Below are 15772 nucleotides of genomic sequence, written 5' to 3'. Positions count from 1 at the left end.
AATCTCCAGGCTTTGGACGAAGCTTTTGCTCAGGGAAACAATGAGCAAGGAGCCTGGCAAGCAAATGAGCCAATGCCCAGGGGGCCTGAGGCAACCCCCTTCCCCCGGGGTTGAGTAGGGTCTGCTGCCAAAGCCCTGGAGAGGGCTGAAAGCCCTGCAACATTAACCTTTGATGCAGAGGCCTTTTGTGGACCGAGGTCTCAGGCTGGGGGGAGGGGCTGAATGCCCCAAGCTTTGCCCTCCCACCCTGGAGGCCTCAGAGCCAAAGGCACCAGCAGGAACTTTTCCTGTTCTTATTGCTGAAAGTGAAAGTTACGGACTTGTCAGAATCCAATCATATTTCATCTTTAATTATCAAATATAGAAACTCCCAATTCTGCCTTCTTTGGATTCTGCCATAAGAGGGAGAGAAGGGGGAGAACAAAGGGGCTTTATGGCCCTCACTTCCTTCAGGAGACTTCAAAGAGCTGAATGCTGAATGTGTGTTTATTGTAACCTATTGTAACCTCAAAGTGTTAGCACCAGAGAACATTAGCATTAACAAAGAAGAGTATTTGCCTTTCATGTAGTTATCTGAAGTCTCCATCCAGACGGAAGAAAGAAGAAACGGGGTGGAATTGTGATACTTGAAACTATCACTGGAAGGGGGGTTGATTGGGTGGGACTACTGGGGAACCCCTTAAAACCTTGAATGGGAGAGCTTGGACCCCAAGTCCTGTCTAGCATGCCTGCAACCATTTTCTCTTAATAAAGGATTCCTGTTGGAAGAACTATTCCAAGAGTTCTGTCTTCTTAAGATGCAAAGTGGGGTGGGTCCTTACAGGACTGTTGTACTCCCCCCTGCTGAGCCTTCATCAAAGCTGCAATTCTGCTGACTTCCTGTGTTGGTAACAAGCGGGAGGCAAGCAGTGGGGGAGCTAATGGGAGAGTCATTCTGGATTATGAGCTTTTTTTTATTTCTTCATGCACACATTTGCTCTATAGAAAGTTTAAAGTATATTTTCACAAATTATTTCCGGGTCTGTTTCTTTTCAACTCTTTTCAAAGCTTCCCAATTCAGAAACATTTTATTTTAGGCTGAGAATTGTTTCTGGAGGATTTTCAAGGATTTCGTTTTTTCCCTTTGTTTGGCCATGGCCATGGCGCGCACCTCTTGACAAGCCCATTCCAGCCACCCTCCTTGGGGTCAGCGCTGCAACATGGGCAGCTTTCCCTTCAGCCCCTTTGGGCAGGCAATCTGCGGCTTGTCCTCAGTGGGACATCAAGGACGGAGGGGGGCAATGGGCAGCTTCCCCTCGGGGGCTCCAGTGGGCCAGCCTGCTCATTGTCTTGGTTCTACATGCACTTCCACCCACTTTTGTGCTGGGAAGTGCCTGGATTGTGCTCGCTTTTTAAAATCGTTTCCTCGATCCAGAGTGGGTGCTCACTTTCCAGAAAGCCCAGTTTCTAGGACCGAGGTCAGGCTGGGGGGGGAGGGGCTGAATGCCCCAAGCTTTGCCCTCCCACCCTGGAGGCCTTCCTGGTGCCAGAGGATAAATTGGAGAGCATGAAAAACCCTGTAAGTGTAATCAAAAGAAACTGATTATCCGTCTCCTGCACAGCCACATAATTTTTGGTCTCTTTCAGGTAACCGAAGAAACATCCCTTGTCTTCTTGCCCCAACCAAATTCCGTGGATTTGGATTATCTTTAGCAAGCTTTCTTCTAAAGAAAATCTCTGAATTAACCTCACCTCATTTTTAAGGAAGAGAAGGATAATTAAATATGAGCTACACCATATGAAAAATAAGCCAGAGTGCCAGCTCTGCCATCCTTAGTAAAAGAACACATCATTCCTTCAACCCAATGGAGTCGAGGGTCTTTCTAGCTGGGGCAAGCCTGGCACAGAGTCTCACTGATCTGGAGAGAGGCATCGTTAAGTGACAGGTCACACGTCCAAACTGGTCCTCCCAGCTTATCTGATTAATGGTGAACCAGTGGTGGGGAGGGTTATCTGACACACAAAAACCTTTTGAAAGAAAAAGATTACAATGATACAGAGAAATAGATGAAATGTAGCAGCCACAAAGTCCTTACTTAGAAAATGATCCATCAGATGCCCAGTGTGGGACGGGGAAATACCTAGTTGGCCACAGACTTGCCAAAAAGATATTGAAGCTTGACTAGAATCTTTAGAAGCCTGACTGGGCCGCAAAAAGAGGACATGCAGTTTTAGGCTGAATGAATAGTATGTTTTTTTTCAATACGTAATCATTCAGTTGTGATATCCGGGCATAACACTTGAGAAAGGATGAGAATATTATAAACAGCCTTTTTATAAGCTATTTTGAAGTCATTTCTTTTTGACCCTGGCCCCATTTTGGTTGGCACCCCACTAACCCGTTGCCTTCTTGCTGTGGGTGGGTGATGCCTTGTGCTGGGAATGGCCTGGTTCCCCATTGGCTCCTCTAGAGCGCGCGGGGGGGGGGGCTCTGATCTGTGGGAGCTGCCTTCCAGCCCACTCTGCTTTGGGGGAGGGAGGTTAGGTGAATCAGCCCAAAGGGTAGCTGGGGCAGCAGAAGGGGGCATGGCTGCCAAAGGGGCGAGAGAGCTCTCTGTCGCCCAAGGCCCAAGTCTTCCCACAGTCCTCTGTCTGTCTTCTGAACCTGGGTCAAAAAGCAGCCCAATTATCAGGTTTCCTTGCACCTGGACGAAACACACCTGGGTTGGCTGACAGCCCATGTGGAGGCCACCCGCCTCTCACCCCATCCACTCGGAGGGAGGGCAATCTCCTTCTGCTCTAGGTTCGCCAGTGTAGAGCGCCATCTGCTGACCTGTCTGGGAAAGGGACCAGTGGGAGCAGCTGGGATGCCTTTTCTGCTGCCAGAGACACAAAGCCACTAAAGCCACTTTGGGTTGTCTGGCTTTCTCCAGGAGGCCTTGCTAGCAATTCCTGCATCCAGCAGGGGATCCACCAAGGAACCAATGGCCGGATTCTGTGGATCCTTAAAAAATGCCAAGGCCAAGCGGAGGCCAACAGCTGGATTTTTTTTTCTATATCTCTACATATATATGTAGTATTTGTCAATGAAGCAGTGTCCCATGGTCATCTCATCATCCTATGTTCATTATAAATCTATCCCACGGTCCACATTGGTGAGATGCAGAATCACTTGCTCCAGAGATCTGTAGAACGTGGTGAGCCTGTCAGTCTCAGGCCTTCTGAGCTACGTGTAGCTGGCCAGCTCAGTATCCTGCTGGGAAGCCCCCTTTCCGGGAATCGGAGGCTGCAGCCCAACCATTTTCAGTCCAGAGAATGGCCTGCACCACAGCACCTTCATTGGTCCTCTTGACCTCGTGTTTCCTTCTCACCAGGTCTTCTTCTATTTCCTAGGAAGGAAAAAACGGGTGACACGCTGTCATCTTCAACAGATCCCAAAGCATTTCTTATCTTGCCTTGCGGGCCAGAGATGACTGCACTCAGTCAAGAGACAGCTGCTCCCAGCTGTGGTCTCAGGGATGTTCTGTCACAAGTTACCTGTCAGCTGGATTGGACAATGCTACTATTTGGAAAGCCCCTTGAGCTAAAGGGAGCAACTTCACCCAACCCGGGACTCTGCATGTGTTTTAGAATTGTAGCCCTCTCATTCCCAGGCAGCCTAACTGCACAACACTGTGACAGAGGTGGGAAAGCCAATCCTGAAAGAGAACCCTTCAGCTGTTAACCCTCTTCAGGTTTCCCTGATCCTTCCATTATTAAACAGACCTTTTTCACATCCTTCTCCAGAAGCGTAGCTGAGGGGAACAACTGGTTATGAACTCGCGGCTCCTCCACAGCAGTCTTAGCATCATAGCCAAACCACAAGGCGTTGATGATTGTCTGCACGAAAGAAGAGGTACAGGATTAGGTCTCCAAGCATCTCCTGACAGGACTGAAGGTAATGTTCTTTCCAGGGATCCATGAAGCCAGGATGAATTGTGAGAGACCACAGAGAGACTTTAGCTGCTCAGTAAAATGTCTGCCTTGCCAAGGAGCTTTCAGACGTGCTTGACAATCGCTCTTGCCAACGACTGTTTTCCCTAAGGGGCTGAGTGTGGTGCTGAAGCCACCCCTCCCTCATCTTCCCCCAAATTATGTGAAATAGATAATAATGGAAAGCTCAATGCCACCTAGGAATTTCAATATGGAGCTATTTGAAACTTTCTTTCACTTTTTCTGTGATTCCAATATTACTGTTCAAACTGTAAATTTTGAGGGGCTTACAAATCCAAATGTAACTTTAGATAAGAGACATCCATCAACCATTTCTTTCCATCTTCCTTCCAACTCCCCCAATCCACAGCTGTAGCTAAACCCATTCTATGGCAAAGAGTACAAAATTGATATAACTATGTGGGTTAAATCTCCTTTTTTCCCAGGAAGACAAAATCTAGAGAGCTTCAAAAATAGTTTGTTCAAGGACCCGAAAGGAAAACCTGCTGAGACTTTGGAAGTCACTTCTCTCTTTTTCTGTCAAGCATCGCATGCACATCCCCTTCACTGGACCGATTCAGCCCTGTTTGCAGATCTCGGTCTTAGCTCAGACTTCCCTCCTGTGGTCAGGCCCTCCTTAGGGGCCCTCCATAGTGGACCTAGCAACCTCTCTGGTCCTGGTAGGCACACTGGTATCCCCAGAGCAGAAAAGAGATGCCCACCATGAGTGCTGCCTGTCCCCACCCCACAGAGAACCCACGGGGTCCGGGGCTTCTTGACAGAGCAAGACGAGGTGGTCTCCAGAAGCATCCCTCAGCCTACCCAGCGTGACCCACCAGGGCTGTTGCTGTTGTGATTTTTGTCCCTCCAGAAGCACCGACCACCATCCTGACTTTGTTCTTCTCATCCACCAGGATAGTCGGACACATGGATGAGAAAGGTTGTTTACCTGTTGGGGATGGAGCCAGGGGAGATGCATTGCTGGACACGATCCTCGAACATGCCACTTAAACCACTAGCCAGTATAGTTGTAGTAGTAAATATCCTGTGAACTATGTGCTGGTTCCCATCAGCCCTTCCTTTGCTCCTGTACAGGTGAGAGTACATGGGAGGGGTTGGCCAGCCAGCATCTTACAAAGGTAACTTCTCCCTGTGCAAGAATGGCTGTGTCTTTCATCATCCTGGCCAGAGTCCTTGCTGCGTTTTTACAGACCTGCCAGGGGTCTTCTCTCAGACATTTCATGGAGCTTCCCAGGTGCAAGGCCCCCCCAAGCAGGGCTCCACCGTGTTTGTTTGGGTGGCGGGACCAAGGCTGAATTAAATAGATGGGGCTCACCCTTCTATGCCTATTGTCACCTCAGATTCTGAGGCAGGGGTTGGGTGATTGGGTAAGAGCTGATCATACAGGCTCAAGGGGAAAATATCCTGAGCACTAAGTCCTAGGAGAAATGGGGGACTCTTTCCCACAATCTTCCCCTTGGCAAGCTGCTTTCTAGGCAATTTCACAGTGCTGTTATCTCTCACGGTTAGCCTCAGATACAAGCTGAATTTCCCTGTTTTGTAAACAACACAACTTAGAGGGAATCAGTACTCTAGAGCAGGGCTTTTCAACCAGCGGTACGTGTACCACTAGTGGTACATTGGCACCTGGCAGGTGGTACGCGTACACAGTGCTTTTTTTGAAGAAAAAAAAGGTGCCAGAGCTTACACACATCACACAACCTGCCTTGCCTACCCTACAAGGTTCCATCCAAAAAGGGTGCCGGAACTCTGTTCTGGACGTTCTATGAGAAAAAAAGCCCTGCGCGTACGACAGGTTGAACAACATTGTAAAAAAAAGTGTAAAAAAAAAAAAAACAAATGTAAAAGTGGATGAGGTGAAGCGGCAGCAGCGTTGCACAGGCTTGTGGGAAAGTCATCTGGAACTGCACAAGGCGTTGCCTGGGTCCTACTGAAAGCCCAGGATCAAAGCGTGCAGCTCCAGCTGATTGGCAGTGGCCTTGGGTGCTGCAGGCAGCCTCACACAGTCTTCGGGTGGCGATTCAGCTGGAACTGCCCAAGGCGTTGCTTGCCTGGGTCCTACAGAGAGCCCAGGATCAGCGCACACAGCTCCAACTGACTGGGAGTGACAGGCAACCTCACGCAGTCTTTAGACAGAGATTCAGCTGGAACTGCGTGAGGTGTTGCCTAGGTCCTGCTGAGAGGGAGAGAAGAGAGGATATAAAAGGGGGGAGAGCAGAGAGAATATAAAAGGGGGGGTGAGGACTACCTGTACTTTATCACTTTTTTCCATTTTTTGTTGGTCATCAGGTTTTTGACACCTGATGACAAGTACAAGGCAACTGGTAGTACTTGAATATTGCCATACTCTAAAAGTGGTACAATCGGTGAAAAGGTTGAAAAGCCCTGCTCTAGAGGGCATCACAATCAACACAGGGAAGCAGTTGCTGCCCCCAGATCAGCGAGAATCTCCAGTGCCCAAAACGGAGAAGACATGATTCCCATGCTAGAGCGACAAAGGAAGCAGGGAAAGGGGTCAGTCTGTGTGTCCAGGGGGTTCCGATGGAGCAGCTGGAGGGTCACCAACTGGAACTGGAGATCAAGGATGGCCTCCCCCCCCCTTGGGAGTCTGTGCTTCAAGTGGGGCTCAGACAAACCTTCTGAAAGACCAAGACCAAGTGAAGCCAAGAGAAGTAAGGTTTTACATTTAGGCAAGAAAACCAAATGTACAGTATAGTAATAATAATAGTAGTAGTAGTAAAGTTGGAAGGGACCTTGGAGATCATCTAGTCCAACCCCCTGCTCAGGCAGGAAACTCTACACCATTTCGGACAAATGGCTATCCAGTCTCTTCTTAAAAACTTCCAGTGTTGGAGCATTTACTGCTTCTGGAGGCAGGCTATTCCACTGATTAATTGTTCTCACTGTCAGGAAGTTTCTCCTTAGTTCTAGGTTGTTTCTCTCCTTGATTAGTTTCCACCCGTTGCTTCTTGTCCTGACTTCAGGTGCTTTGGAAAATAGCTTGATTCCCACTTCTTTATGGCAATAGTAGCAACGGTGAGAGGGATCTTGGAATCCTAGTGGACAATCATTTAAATATGAGCCAGCACTTTTTTGCAACTGCCAAAAAGCCAACACAGTGCTAGGCTGTATTAACAGAGGGACAGAATCAAGATCGCGTGAAGTGTTAATACCACTTTACAACGCTTGGTAAGGTCACACTTGGAATATTGCATCCAGTTTTGGTAACCACGATGTAAAAAAGATGTTGAGACTCTAGAAAGAGTACAGAGAAGAGCAACAAAGATGATCAAAGGACTGGAGGCTAAAACATATAAGGAACGGTTGCTGGAATTGGGTATGTCTAGTTTAATGAAGAGAAGAACGAGGGGGGATATGATAGCAGTGTTCCAATATCTCAGGGGCTGCCACAAAGAAGAGGGAGTCAAGCTATTTTCCAAAGCACCTGAAGGCAGGACAAAAAGCAACGAATGGAAACTGATCAAGGAGAGAAGCAACCTAGAACTAAGGAGAAACTTCCTGACAGAACAATTAACCAATGGAACAACCTGCCTCCAGAAGTGGTGAATGCTCCAACACTGGAAGTTTTTAAGAAGAGACTGGACAGCCATTTGTCTGAAATGGTGTAGGGTTCCTGCCTGAGCAGAGGGTTGGACTCGATGACCTCCAAGGTCCCTTCCAACTTTATTATTATTATAAACGGTTACTGAAATTGGACATGTCTAATTTAATGAAGAGAAGGACAAGGGGGGACATGATAGCAGCCTTCCAATACCTCAAATTAACCAAAGAGAGAAGCAACCTAAAACTAAGGATAAATTTCTTGACAGTTAGAACAATTAATCATTGGAACAACCTACCTCCAGAAGTTGTGAATGCTCCAACACTGGAAGTTTAAAAAAAAAAAAAAAAGACTGGACAACCATTTGTCTGAAATGGCCTGAGCAGGGGGTTGGACTAGATGACCTCCAAGGTCCCTTCCAACTTTATTATGATTATGATTATGATTATTTTGATTATGATTATTATTATGGATCATCGCACAGTCAGCCAGATGTTCAGACTGGATTTGGCATTTTGTCTACCTATTGAGTCCTTACCTGGGATAGGCAGATGTGGATGTTTGATGGTATTGCAGATATCGTCGCAGGATGGAAGCAGTTCCTAGTAAGGCCGCCTTTTGCAATTGACTAATAGCGAATTTGTCAATGCCAATGGTGTTCAAGTGGTGCTCCAGTTGTTTTGGGATTGCACCCAAGGAGCCTATGACTCTTGGTACTACCCTTGCTTGCTTTTGCCACAGTCTTTCTATTTCTATTTGTAGGTCTTTGTATTTTGTTATCTTCTCCAGTTCTTTCTCTTCTATTCTGCTATCTCCAGGCACTGCCACGTCCACTATCCAGGCTTTTTTGTCTTTCTTATCGACAATTGTTAAGTCTGGGGTGTTATGTTGCAAGTGCTTGTCTGTTTGAATTCTGAAGTCCCAGAGCAGTTTAATTTTATCATTTTCTATGACTTTCTCTATTTTATGATCCCACCAGTTTTTGCTTACAGGCAAATGATATTTTTTGCAGATCTTCCAATGCACCATTGTTGCTACTTTGTCATGCCGCTGCTTGTAGTCAGTCTGTGGAATCTTCTTGCAACAGCTTACCAAGTGGTCCACTGTTTCTTCAGCTTCTTTGCATAGGCGGCACTTACTGGCTGTTGCTGTCTTCTCAATTTTGACTTTGTATGCATTTGTCCTTAAGGCTTGGTCTTGTGCAGCCAGAATTAGTCCCTCGGTCTCTTTCTTCAATGTTCCTGCTCTTAGCCATTGCCAGGTTTTATTATTATCTGCTTTCCCAGCTATTTTTTTCATGTATTGGCCATTTAGTGCTTTGTCTTCCCATGCCTCTATTCTGTTCTTCATTTGGTCTTTCTTGTAGGCCAGTTTGGTCTCTCCAGTAGTTAGTAAGCCTTCCTGATATACTAATTTCAGTGCATCTTCATCATTGTTCTTCAGATATTCTTCCAAAGCCATTTTTCTTCTTCAACCATCTGATGTACTTGTAGCATTCCACGCCCACCTATTTGCCTTGGTAGATAGAGTCTGTCAATGTCACTGCGTGGATGAAGGGCATGATTCATTATGTCATTATTTTTCTGGTCTTCCTATCCATTGCTTTTAGTTCTGCTTGAATCCAGTCCACTATTCCAGCTGTGTACCTAATGACTGGGATTGCCCAGGTGTTGATTGCCTTTATGGTACTTCCTCCAATATCATCATCATCATCATCATCATCATCATCATTATTATTATTATTATTATTATTATTATTATTATTATTATTATTATTATTAGCATTTGCATGATCTGTGAAAAGCACCATTGCCAGAACACTGGGAAGAGAAAAGTATTTGGAAGGGAATTAATTGGGGGGGGGGGGAATAAAGAAAAAAAAAAGCTCAGAATGAGTGGTATCAGCCATGAGGGCCTGAAAGAAAATGTCTGGAGCTCACATGAGACACGTCTAAGAACGATGTCTCCATACATCTTTTTCTACCATATTATTCTAATCTGGATAAAAGACATGTTATCCTCTTGGAGAAAGTAGATGAATATCTTTGAAAGCAAAAGGGATACAGGTGAACAAAGACAGTTTCTGTATGGACCTATAACGACCAGGGAAGTCTCAGAAGCAACTACAAAGAGCAAACCAGGAAAGATGCCTGGACCCGGAGTCTCTATTATTGCCAGGCTCCAGAAACCAAGAAACACCCATTGTGGCTCTTCTTTATCGTTCCTTTATCGTTCCTCACCTCTAGACAAGAGGGGCAGCCTATAAATATTATGAATAAATAAATAAATTTTGCCCAACTCCAGCTGCCTCCTTGCACCATCCAAGAGTTCCTCGGGAAACTCCCGTGAGGAGCTGCTCCCTCCGGTTCTCTTCCTCCCTCTCAACCTCCCTGCACTTGGCCTGGGATGCGGCCCCTCCCAGCCGGGAAGCCGGGCTACATTCCTCCCTAGGAGGAACTCGGATAACCTTTGCGGGGCCCAAGGATCTCTGTGGGCAGGGACTTGGGAAGAGGCCAGGATAACATTAATAGCTAAATAAGGACAGAAATTGACTTCAGTCAGAAATTACAGACCAAAATCTTTAATGAATTGCCTTGAGTTATCTTGAGGCAAGATGGGTGGCCTATAAATTTAATAAATAAATAAATAATAAAAGAATGATTATAAGTTGTTCACAATGATTTTAGCTGAAAGGTTGAAAATAATTTTGCAAGAATTTATTCCTGGGGGTAAATGTGAGTTTCTATTACAAGATGGTTGAAAGATAATATTAGAACTGCATTGGACATTTTGGGTATATTTGAACAACATAATAAAAAACAAGCCGCGTTGCTCTTTTTAGATGCCGAGAAGGCTTTTGATCATTTGAACTGAACTTTGTTTGTTGAAGGTTTTGGAAGATATGAATTTTGGAGAGAATATATATTTTGCAGACAGCACAAATCATCGTTAATGAAGATTTAGCTAAACCATGTGAGTTTAGTCCTTGAAATGCCTCTTTTAATCCTTGAAATATTAAATAGAGATGTGAGACAAGATTAGAGGGTCACCGGTGAAAAGATGAAGAAAGAGTCATACAAGTTAAGAGCTGTTGCAGATGACTTGATTTTGATTTTGGCACATTCTTCAAAGGGAACTGAACTTTGAATGAGTAAATTAATAGAATTTGGAAGATTAATCAACAGAACACAAAGATGTTAATAAAAAAATATATAGTGGGTTTTGTGCAGAAGCACAGAAGCCAAGGGATCTGAGGTGTTCACAGGTGTTTGTATGTAGGTCTTTGGTTATTTGGGTTTTCTCCCGCGTAAAATTGGAAGTGTCTTGGCGACGTTTTGATGAAGTCTCATTCGTCATCTTCAGGCTGGTGCTTTCAGCTTCGTGCTTCTAGGAACAATGTGTGATTGTAGCTGTTTCTTCCTTTTAACTGCCAGTGGGGGTATGAACTGATTGGATGGGAGCTTGGCTGTGTTCTGATTGGGTGGAGGTGTGTTCTGATTGGTTAGGGGCTTGGCTGTGCTCTGATTGGATGGGGGGGTTGGCTGTGCTCTGATTGGATGGGGGAGTGTTCTGTTTGGGTGGGGACTTTGTTGTGCTCAGGTTAGTCTGAGTTGCAGGGGGGATATGAGATGGTGAGCTGCGCTGCTGTTGTTTGGCTTCGCGTTCGTGGTCATGCCTCAACTTCATGGTGGGTGTCAGTTTGCTTCATGTATGGATTGGAGGGGTTTAAAGTGGCTAATGATGCAGCCGTGGTCTGGCTTCTGGTTTGTGGTCGTGCCTCATCATCGGTGTGGGTTTGAGTTTGCTTTTTGCGTGGATGTGTGGTGGTGACATCTTGTGTGGTTTTTGTGAGTGTGGGTCTGGTGTCATTCTTTGTGTTAGGGACTCGTTTATCAATAAGGGCAGGTTTCCAAATGGCTGGTAGATGGGAGGTATCATCTCGTTTATTCATGCTGTGTGGACGTTTTTCTATCTCAATGGCTTCTCTGATTATTCTGTTATTAAAGTGTTCAGTTTTGGCGATAGTTCTGGTCTTTTAAAAGTTAATTTCATGTCCTGTGGCTTTAAGGTGTTGGAAGAAGTTGGTTCCTCTTTTTTGACTGAGTTCTTGTGTTCTTCAATGCGTGCACGTATTCTTCTGCTGGTTTGTCTGATGTATGTGGTGGGGCAAGCGGTGCATGGGATTTCATATACTCCTTGATTTTCTAACTCGATTTTGTCTTTGGGGTTTCTTAGGATGGTGGATATTTTTCTGTTTGTGCAGAATGCTGTCTTGATGTTGTGTTTGTGGAGAATCTTGCTGATTCTGTCTGTGGTGCCTTTTATGTATGGGAGGAGGGCTTTGCCGTTTTCTTGTTCTCTGTCTTGGATTTTAGTGGGGGGTTTCTTTTTGGATTAGGTCGGTAATCTTATTTCTTTGGAATCCATTGGATGTTAATACATTAGTGAGAGTGTGTAGTTCGGTTTTTAGGTGTTGTTCGTCAGCTAAGCGTTTTGTTCTGGAGATGAGTGTCTTGGCTACAGAGTTGATCTGTGCTGGGTGGTGGTATATTCATTAAAAAAAATAGAGCCACTGGATAGAAAAATCTTTTCAATAATTACAATTTAGCTTTAATCAATCCTCTGTTGATATCATCAGAGTGGTAATCGGTGGTTAGAGAAACCTGCTTATATAGCTAGATGGATGTTTAGCGATCTAGCCATGGAGTGTGCGAGTGGTCCACCTACCCTCCGCCCTCCCACAGTAGGCCGTCCTATTCCTAATTGTGCCGTATTAGCCGGTGTTCGTTTCAATTTTGACATTTTCCCTCCCCCCGCCTGTCCCACCCACCAGCTGCACTCCTCCTGCCGTGCGTGGCTGCTCAGCGTTGTTGCTGGATCTTCCCCCCTGGTGTCTCATCCGGCGTCAGATTGCCGTGTGGTCACGTCCAGTAGCAATCCTCCCGTCGCATGTCCTGTCTCGATCATGCTGGTCCAAAGTTCTTCTTTCAGTCCTGCAGAGGGGTGTGTCCCCCTTTCTCTACTCACTGTGCCCTCCTGCCTTTCCATGAGTAAACGTCCTGAATTTTCAGAATTTCTATTCCTGCGATACGGAGGTGGTAAGCAGTTCGCTCGCTTTGCCGCCCTACATTGCTGTTTGTGCCTTCTCAACATTTGATAGGCCAGCAGCAGCTTTACATGCCAGTTGATTGAATGTTCATCTGATAGCCAAGCCTCTTTCAATAGGCGGCTACCTTTTGTGAAGTCCTGGGAAATGACCTCAGCCCCCGCAAAATTGAATGTATGGTTGCTCTCGGTTTAGCTCTCGCTAAACAGCCATCTAGCTATATAAGCAAGTTTCTCTAACCACCGATTACCACTCTGACAATGTCAACAGAGGATTTTTGAAAGCTAAGTTGTATTATTAAAAAGATTTTTCTATCCCAGAGTTCAGTGGCTCTATTGTATTTTAATAGATGATCTATTGTATGGAATAAATATAAACTCAGGTTTTGCCCCAAAATGCTTTTGTGGCTTTCAGCACAAGAAGCATTTTATAGACCAGATATTATAAGTAAACTTAAATGGATCATCTATCAAGATGTACTAAAATAAGTGCAATTGAAGCCAGATACTTTTCTTTTGGGACTAATGGACAGTTGTGGAATTCTATTTTTATATGCAACTGCAGCAAGATTATTCCATGCTCCAAATTAGAAAGTCTCGATTTTATGCACAGCAGAGGAAGGTTGATGGAGGGGATGGAAACTGCAGAGAACCCAGCTCAGCTGGCTTGCCTGGCTACAGAGAAGGCAACACCTATACCTATGGTTGACCTGAAAGCCCCCGTCCCCCCATAGACTTTTCGTGTGAAACAGAAAAAAGGCACAGGATTTGTGGTTTTAAAAATTAGAATTATGATTTTTTGTAATCATAGGGTAAGAGTTTTTTTTAATTATATGTATAATTGCTGCAAAGGAAATTGAAAATTTCTGTATCTTTTTGATCCTTCTTTCCTTCCTTCCTTTTTTCATCCACTGCTCTTTATTAGTTTGTATTAATTTTTATGTGTTAAATAAAATTTATTTAAAAAACGAGATAGGCTAAGAAGACGCCTTGAGGAACAGACCACAGAGAAGGGTATCTGCAGTAGATGGTCAAAAAAGGCAATCTGAGCAAAGCTTCACACAAAAGAATGTGGCTGCCATCTTGACTTTTTTGACCACCCACTGCAGATATTCCTGACCCCCAGGAGAAGAGAAGTGGCAGCCTAGCCCACTCCCTGGAAGCAGCGAGCGCCTTTCCATGGATTGCCTCTCCCTCCATGACTGCAGAGGCACCCGGTGCTCAAGGAACTGAGGGGGGGGCTGGGGAGGGGGGAGACAGAGGCTGCTTGGAGGAGACCCTCCCCAGAGAGGGGCCTGGAGGGGGCCGGATGATATGCTCAAGCAGCAGGCGGAGAAGTGCGCAAGCAAAGCCTTACCTGGGGCAATGAAGTTGGCCACTGAAGGGGGGACCCCAAAGCCATTCACTCTGTGGGGGGAGCTGAAGTCATCCATCTCATTGTTGAAGATGATGCCATTCACAGGGGAACGGAGGTCGGAGCCGAAGCTACAGAGGCAGGCAAGAGAAAGAGGATCCATATGTGAACCCAGCAGCTTCACTTTGCACCCAGCTTTCCTGATAGCCGTTCGTTGAAATGCCAAAGCTCCAAGGCTGCAGGGTCCTGTTGCCCCTGCACAGAGCCCGGGCATCACCAGCCCTCTTCCCAGAAGGTGCTGCCGGGGGCTTCTCTGCACAGACTTAGCAATGCAAGGCTAGTGCTGAAGCCAGACTGATCAGCAGGCAAAGGCCAGGAAATACAGGTATTTGCCTATTTCAGGGCTTGTCTAGAGGGAGAAGGAAGGCAGAAGAGGGGCTGGGGTGGTGCCAGGACATATCTGGGGAAGAAGCATGTTGTGCACCGCAGCCAATTCAGGAGGAGGGTCAGGGAAGAGATTGGGGGGAGCAATGGCAGATGGCACAATGGAAGTGGGGCTGTGCAGAGTTGGGAGTGATAGCTGCTTAGTCGATAAGGGAGTGTCAAGCAGCTCTGGTTGGGGGCTCTTGGGAAAAAACAGACACAACTAGCTCTCACTAACAAAACAAAACAACAACTCTCCGGCTTGTGCTCATGTGTGTGCATGCATGCACGCACACACACACACACATACAGACCCACAAACCCAAATGCCATCCACAAAGATCAAGGCTCAGATCAAAACTTGGGTGGGCAAGCGTCCAGGCGCTATGGGGCCGGTTCCCTTGGCTTCTCTCCAGCCTCCATGAGCCCCTTCTCAGCTTTGGGTGCCTGGGGCTTCTGGGGGAAGGGTCCTCTCAGAGCACCTCAGCCTGCACCTAGGAAGGGCAGCCTCTGGGCCTGACTGCGCCCTTTTCCAGCAGCCGCTCCATTCTGGAATCTCACTAGTGATTGATGGTACTGGTGGCCGAGACCGCGCTGCCATCCTCAGCTACGACTGAGACATGGGATGTCCCAGCATGCTCCGGAGTGTAGTAATCTGGTTCATAATAGTTGATGTTATGGGTAGTGTTGGTGATTTTGCCCCGCAAACTGTTGGCAAAGGACTCTGATGTCATGTTTCTCATCACCTAAACAGAAGAATGGAAGAGTTATCCTATAGGAAAAGACAAGCGATAATTCACAGGCCAATGATCTTCCTTGTGTTTTTCCTGAGCAACTAATGCGATGGCCAGCTTGTCTCTCAGGTCAGAACCCCACCCCCCCACCCCCAGCAAAATGCAGCTGAGTCATTTGGCTCTGTTCAGGAAGGAGCAATGGGGAAGGGGTGTAGGAAAGAGACAAAGGAGCAGAGCAGGGCACGGAGTTACCTCTGTGAGATTGACATATGCAGGGTCTCCAAGTAAACTCCTCTTGGCGTAGGCAAAGCGAAAAGCCTCCAAGATGCGGTGGTACGTCAAGCCCTTCTCTTCTGGAGTCAGAGTGCTGTTCTTAGAGAACTGGAAGCCTGCCATGAGAATCGAGCACAAACATCAGGCACGTCAGGGACCATCAGGCACAAGGCCGGAGGTTAGATTGAACTAAGCGCTGCTGCTGGTAGTTCAAATTTGAATGAAGACAATGAGTGGAAACGATAGCTGTGGCAAGATTATCTGAAGCAAACCTGTCTGAGAAAGATGGGTGTGGAGGGGGGAGGTTGAAGAGGAGTGTTGCTGTAGTCATTGGGGAAACCTAGGGAA

At 46.3% G+C, this 15772-nt stretch overlaps 1 protein-coding gene across 5 annotated transcripts in view; it reads right to left on the bottom strand.

Moving 5' to 3' along the window:
- Positions 1-937: 937 nt before the first annotated feature.
- GGT1 (gamma-glutamyltransferase 1) overlaps positions 938-15772 on the bottom strand; it is a 37799-nt gene continuing 22964 nt past the window's right edge. For 3 of the 5 annotated variants that reach the window (XM_039321175.1, XM_039321176.1, XM_039321177.1), the window contains exons 8-13: positions 15404-15540; positions 14979-15163; positions 13998-14125; positions 4788-4900; positions 3745-3858; positions 938-3368 (exon numbers count right to left, since the gene is read on the bottom strand). In XM_039321175.1, the coding sequence (XP_039177109.1) occupies positions 3225-3368; positions 3745-3858; positions 4788-4900; positions 13998-14125; positions 14979-15163; positions 15404-15540 (821 nt within the window). In that variant the 3' untranslated portion in view covers positions 938-3224. Of the gene's footprint in view, positions 3369-3744; positions 3859-4787; positions 5039-13997; positions 14126-14978; positions 15164-15403; positions 15541-15772 lie in introns of those variants that run through there. The other 2 variants (XR_005553928.1, XM_039321178.1) reach the window with 2 other exon arrangements.

Source organism: Crotalus tigris, unplaced genomic scaffold (genome assembly GCF_016545835.1).
Source record: "Crotalus tigris isolate CLP2741 ecotype Arizona unplaced genomic scaffold, ASM1654583v1 scf7180000023720.1715460, whole genome shotgun sequence".
In the NCBI taxonomy this organism is placed as follows: domain Eukaryota; kingdom Metazoa; phylum Chordata; class Lepidosauria; order Squamata; family Viperidae; genus Crotalus; species Crotalus tigris.
The sequence above is the reverse complement of the archived record's forward strand: the minus strand, read 5'-3'. Positions and strand labels throughout refer to the sequence as shown.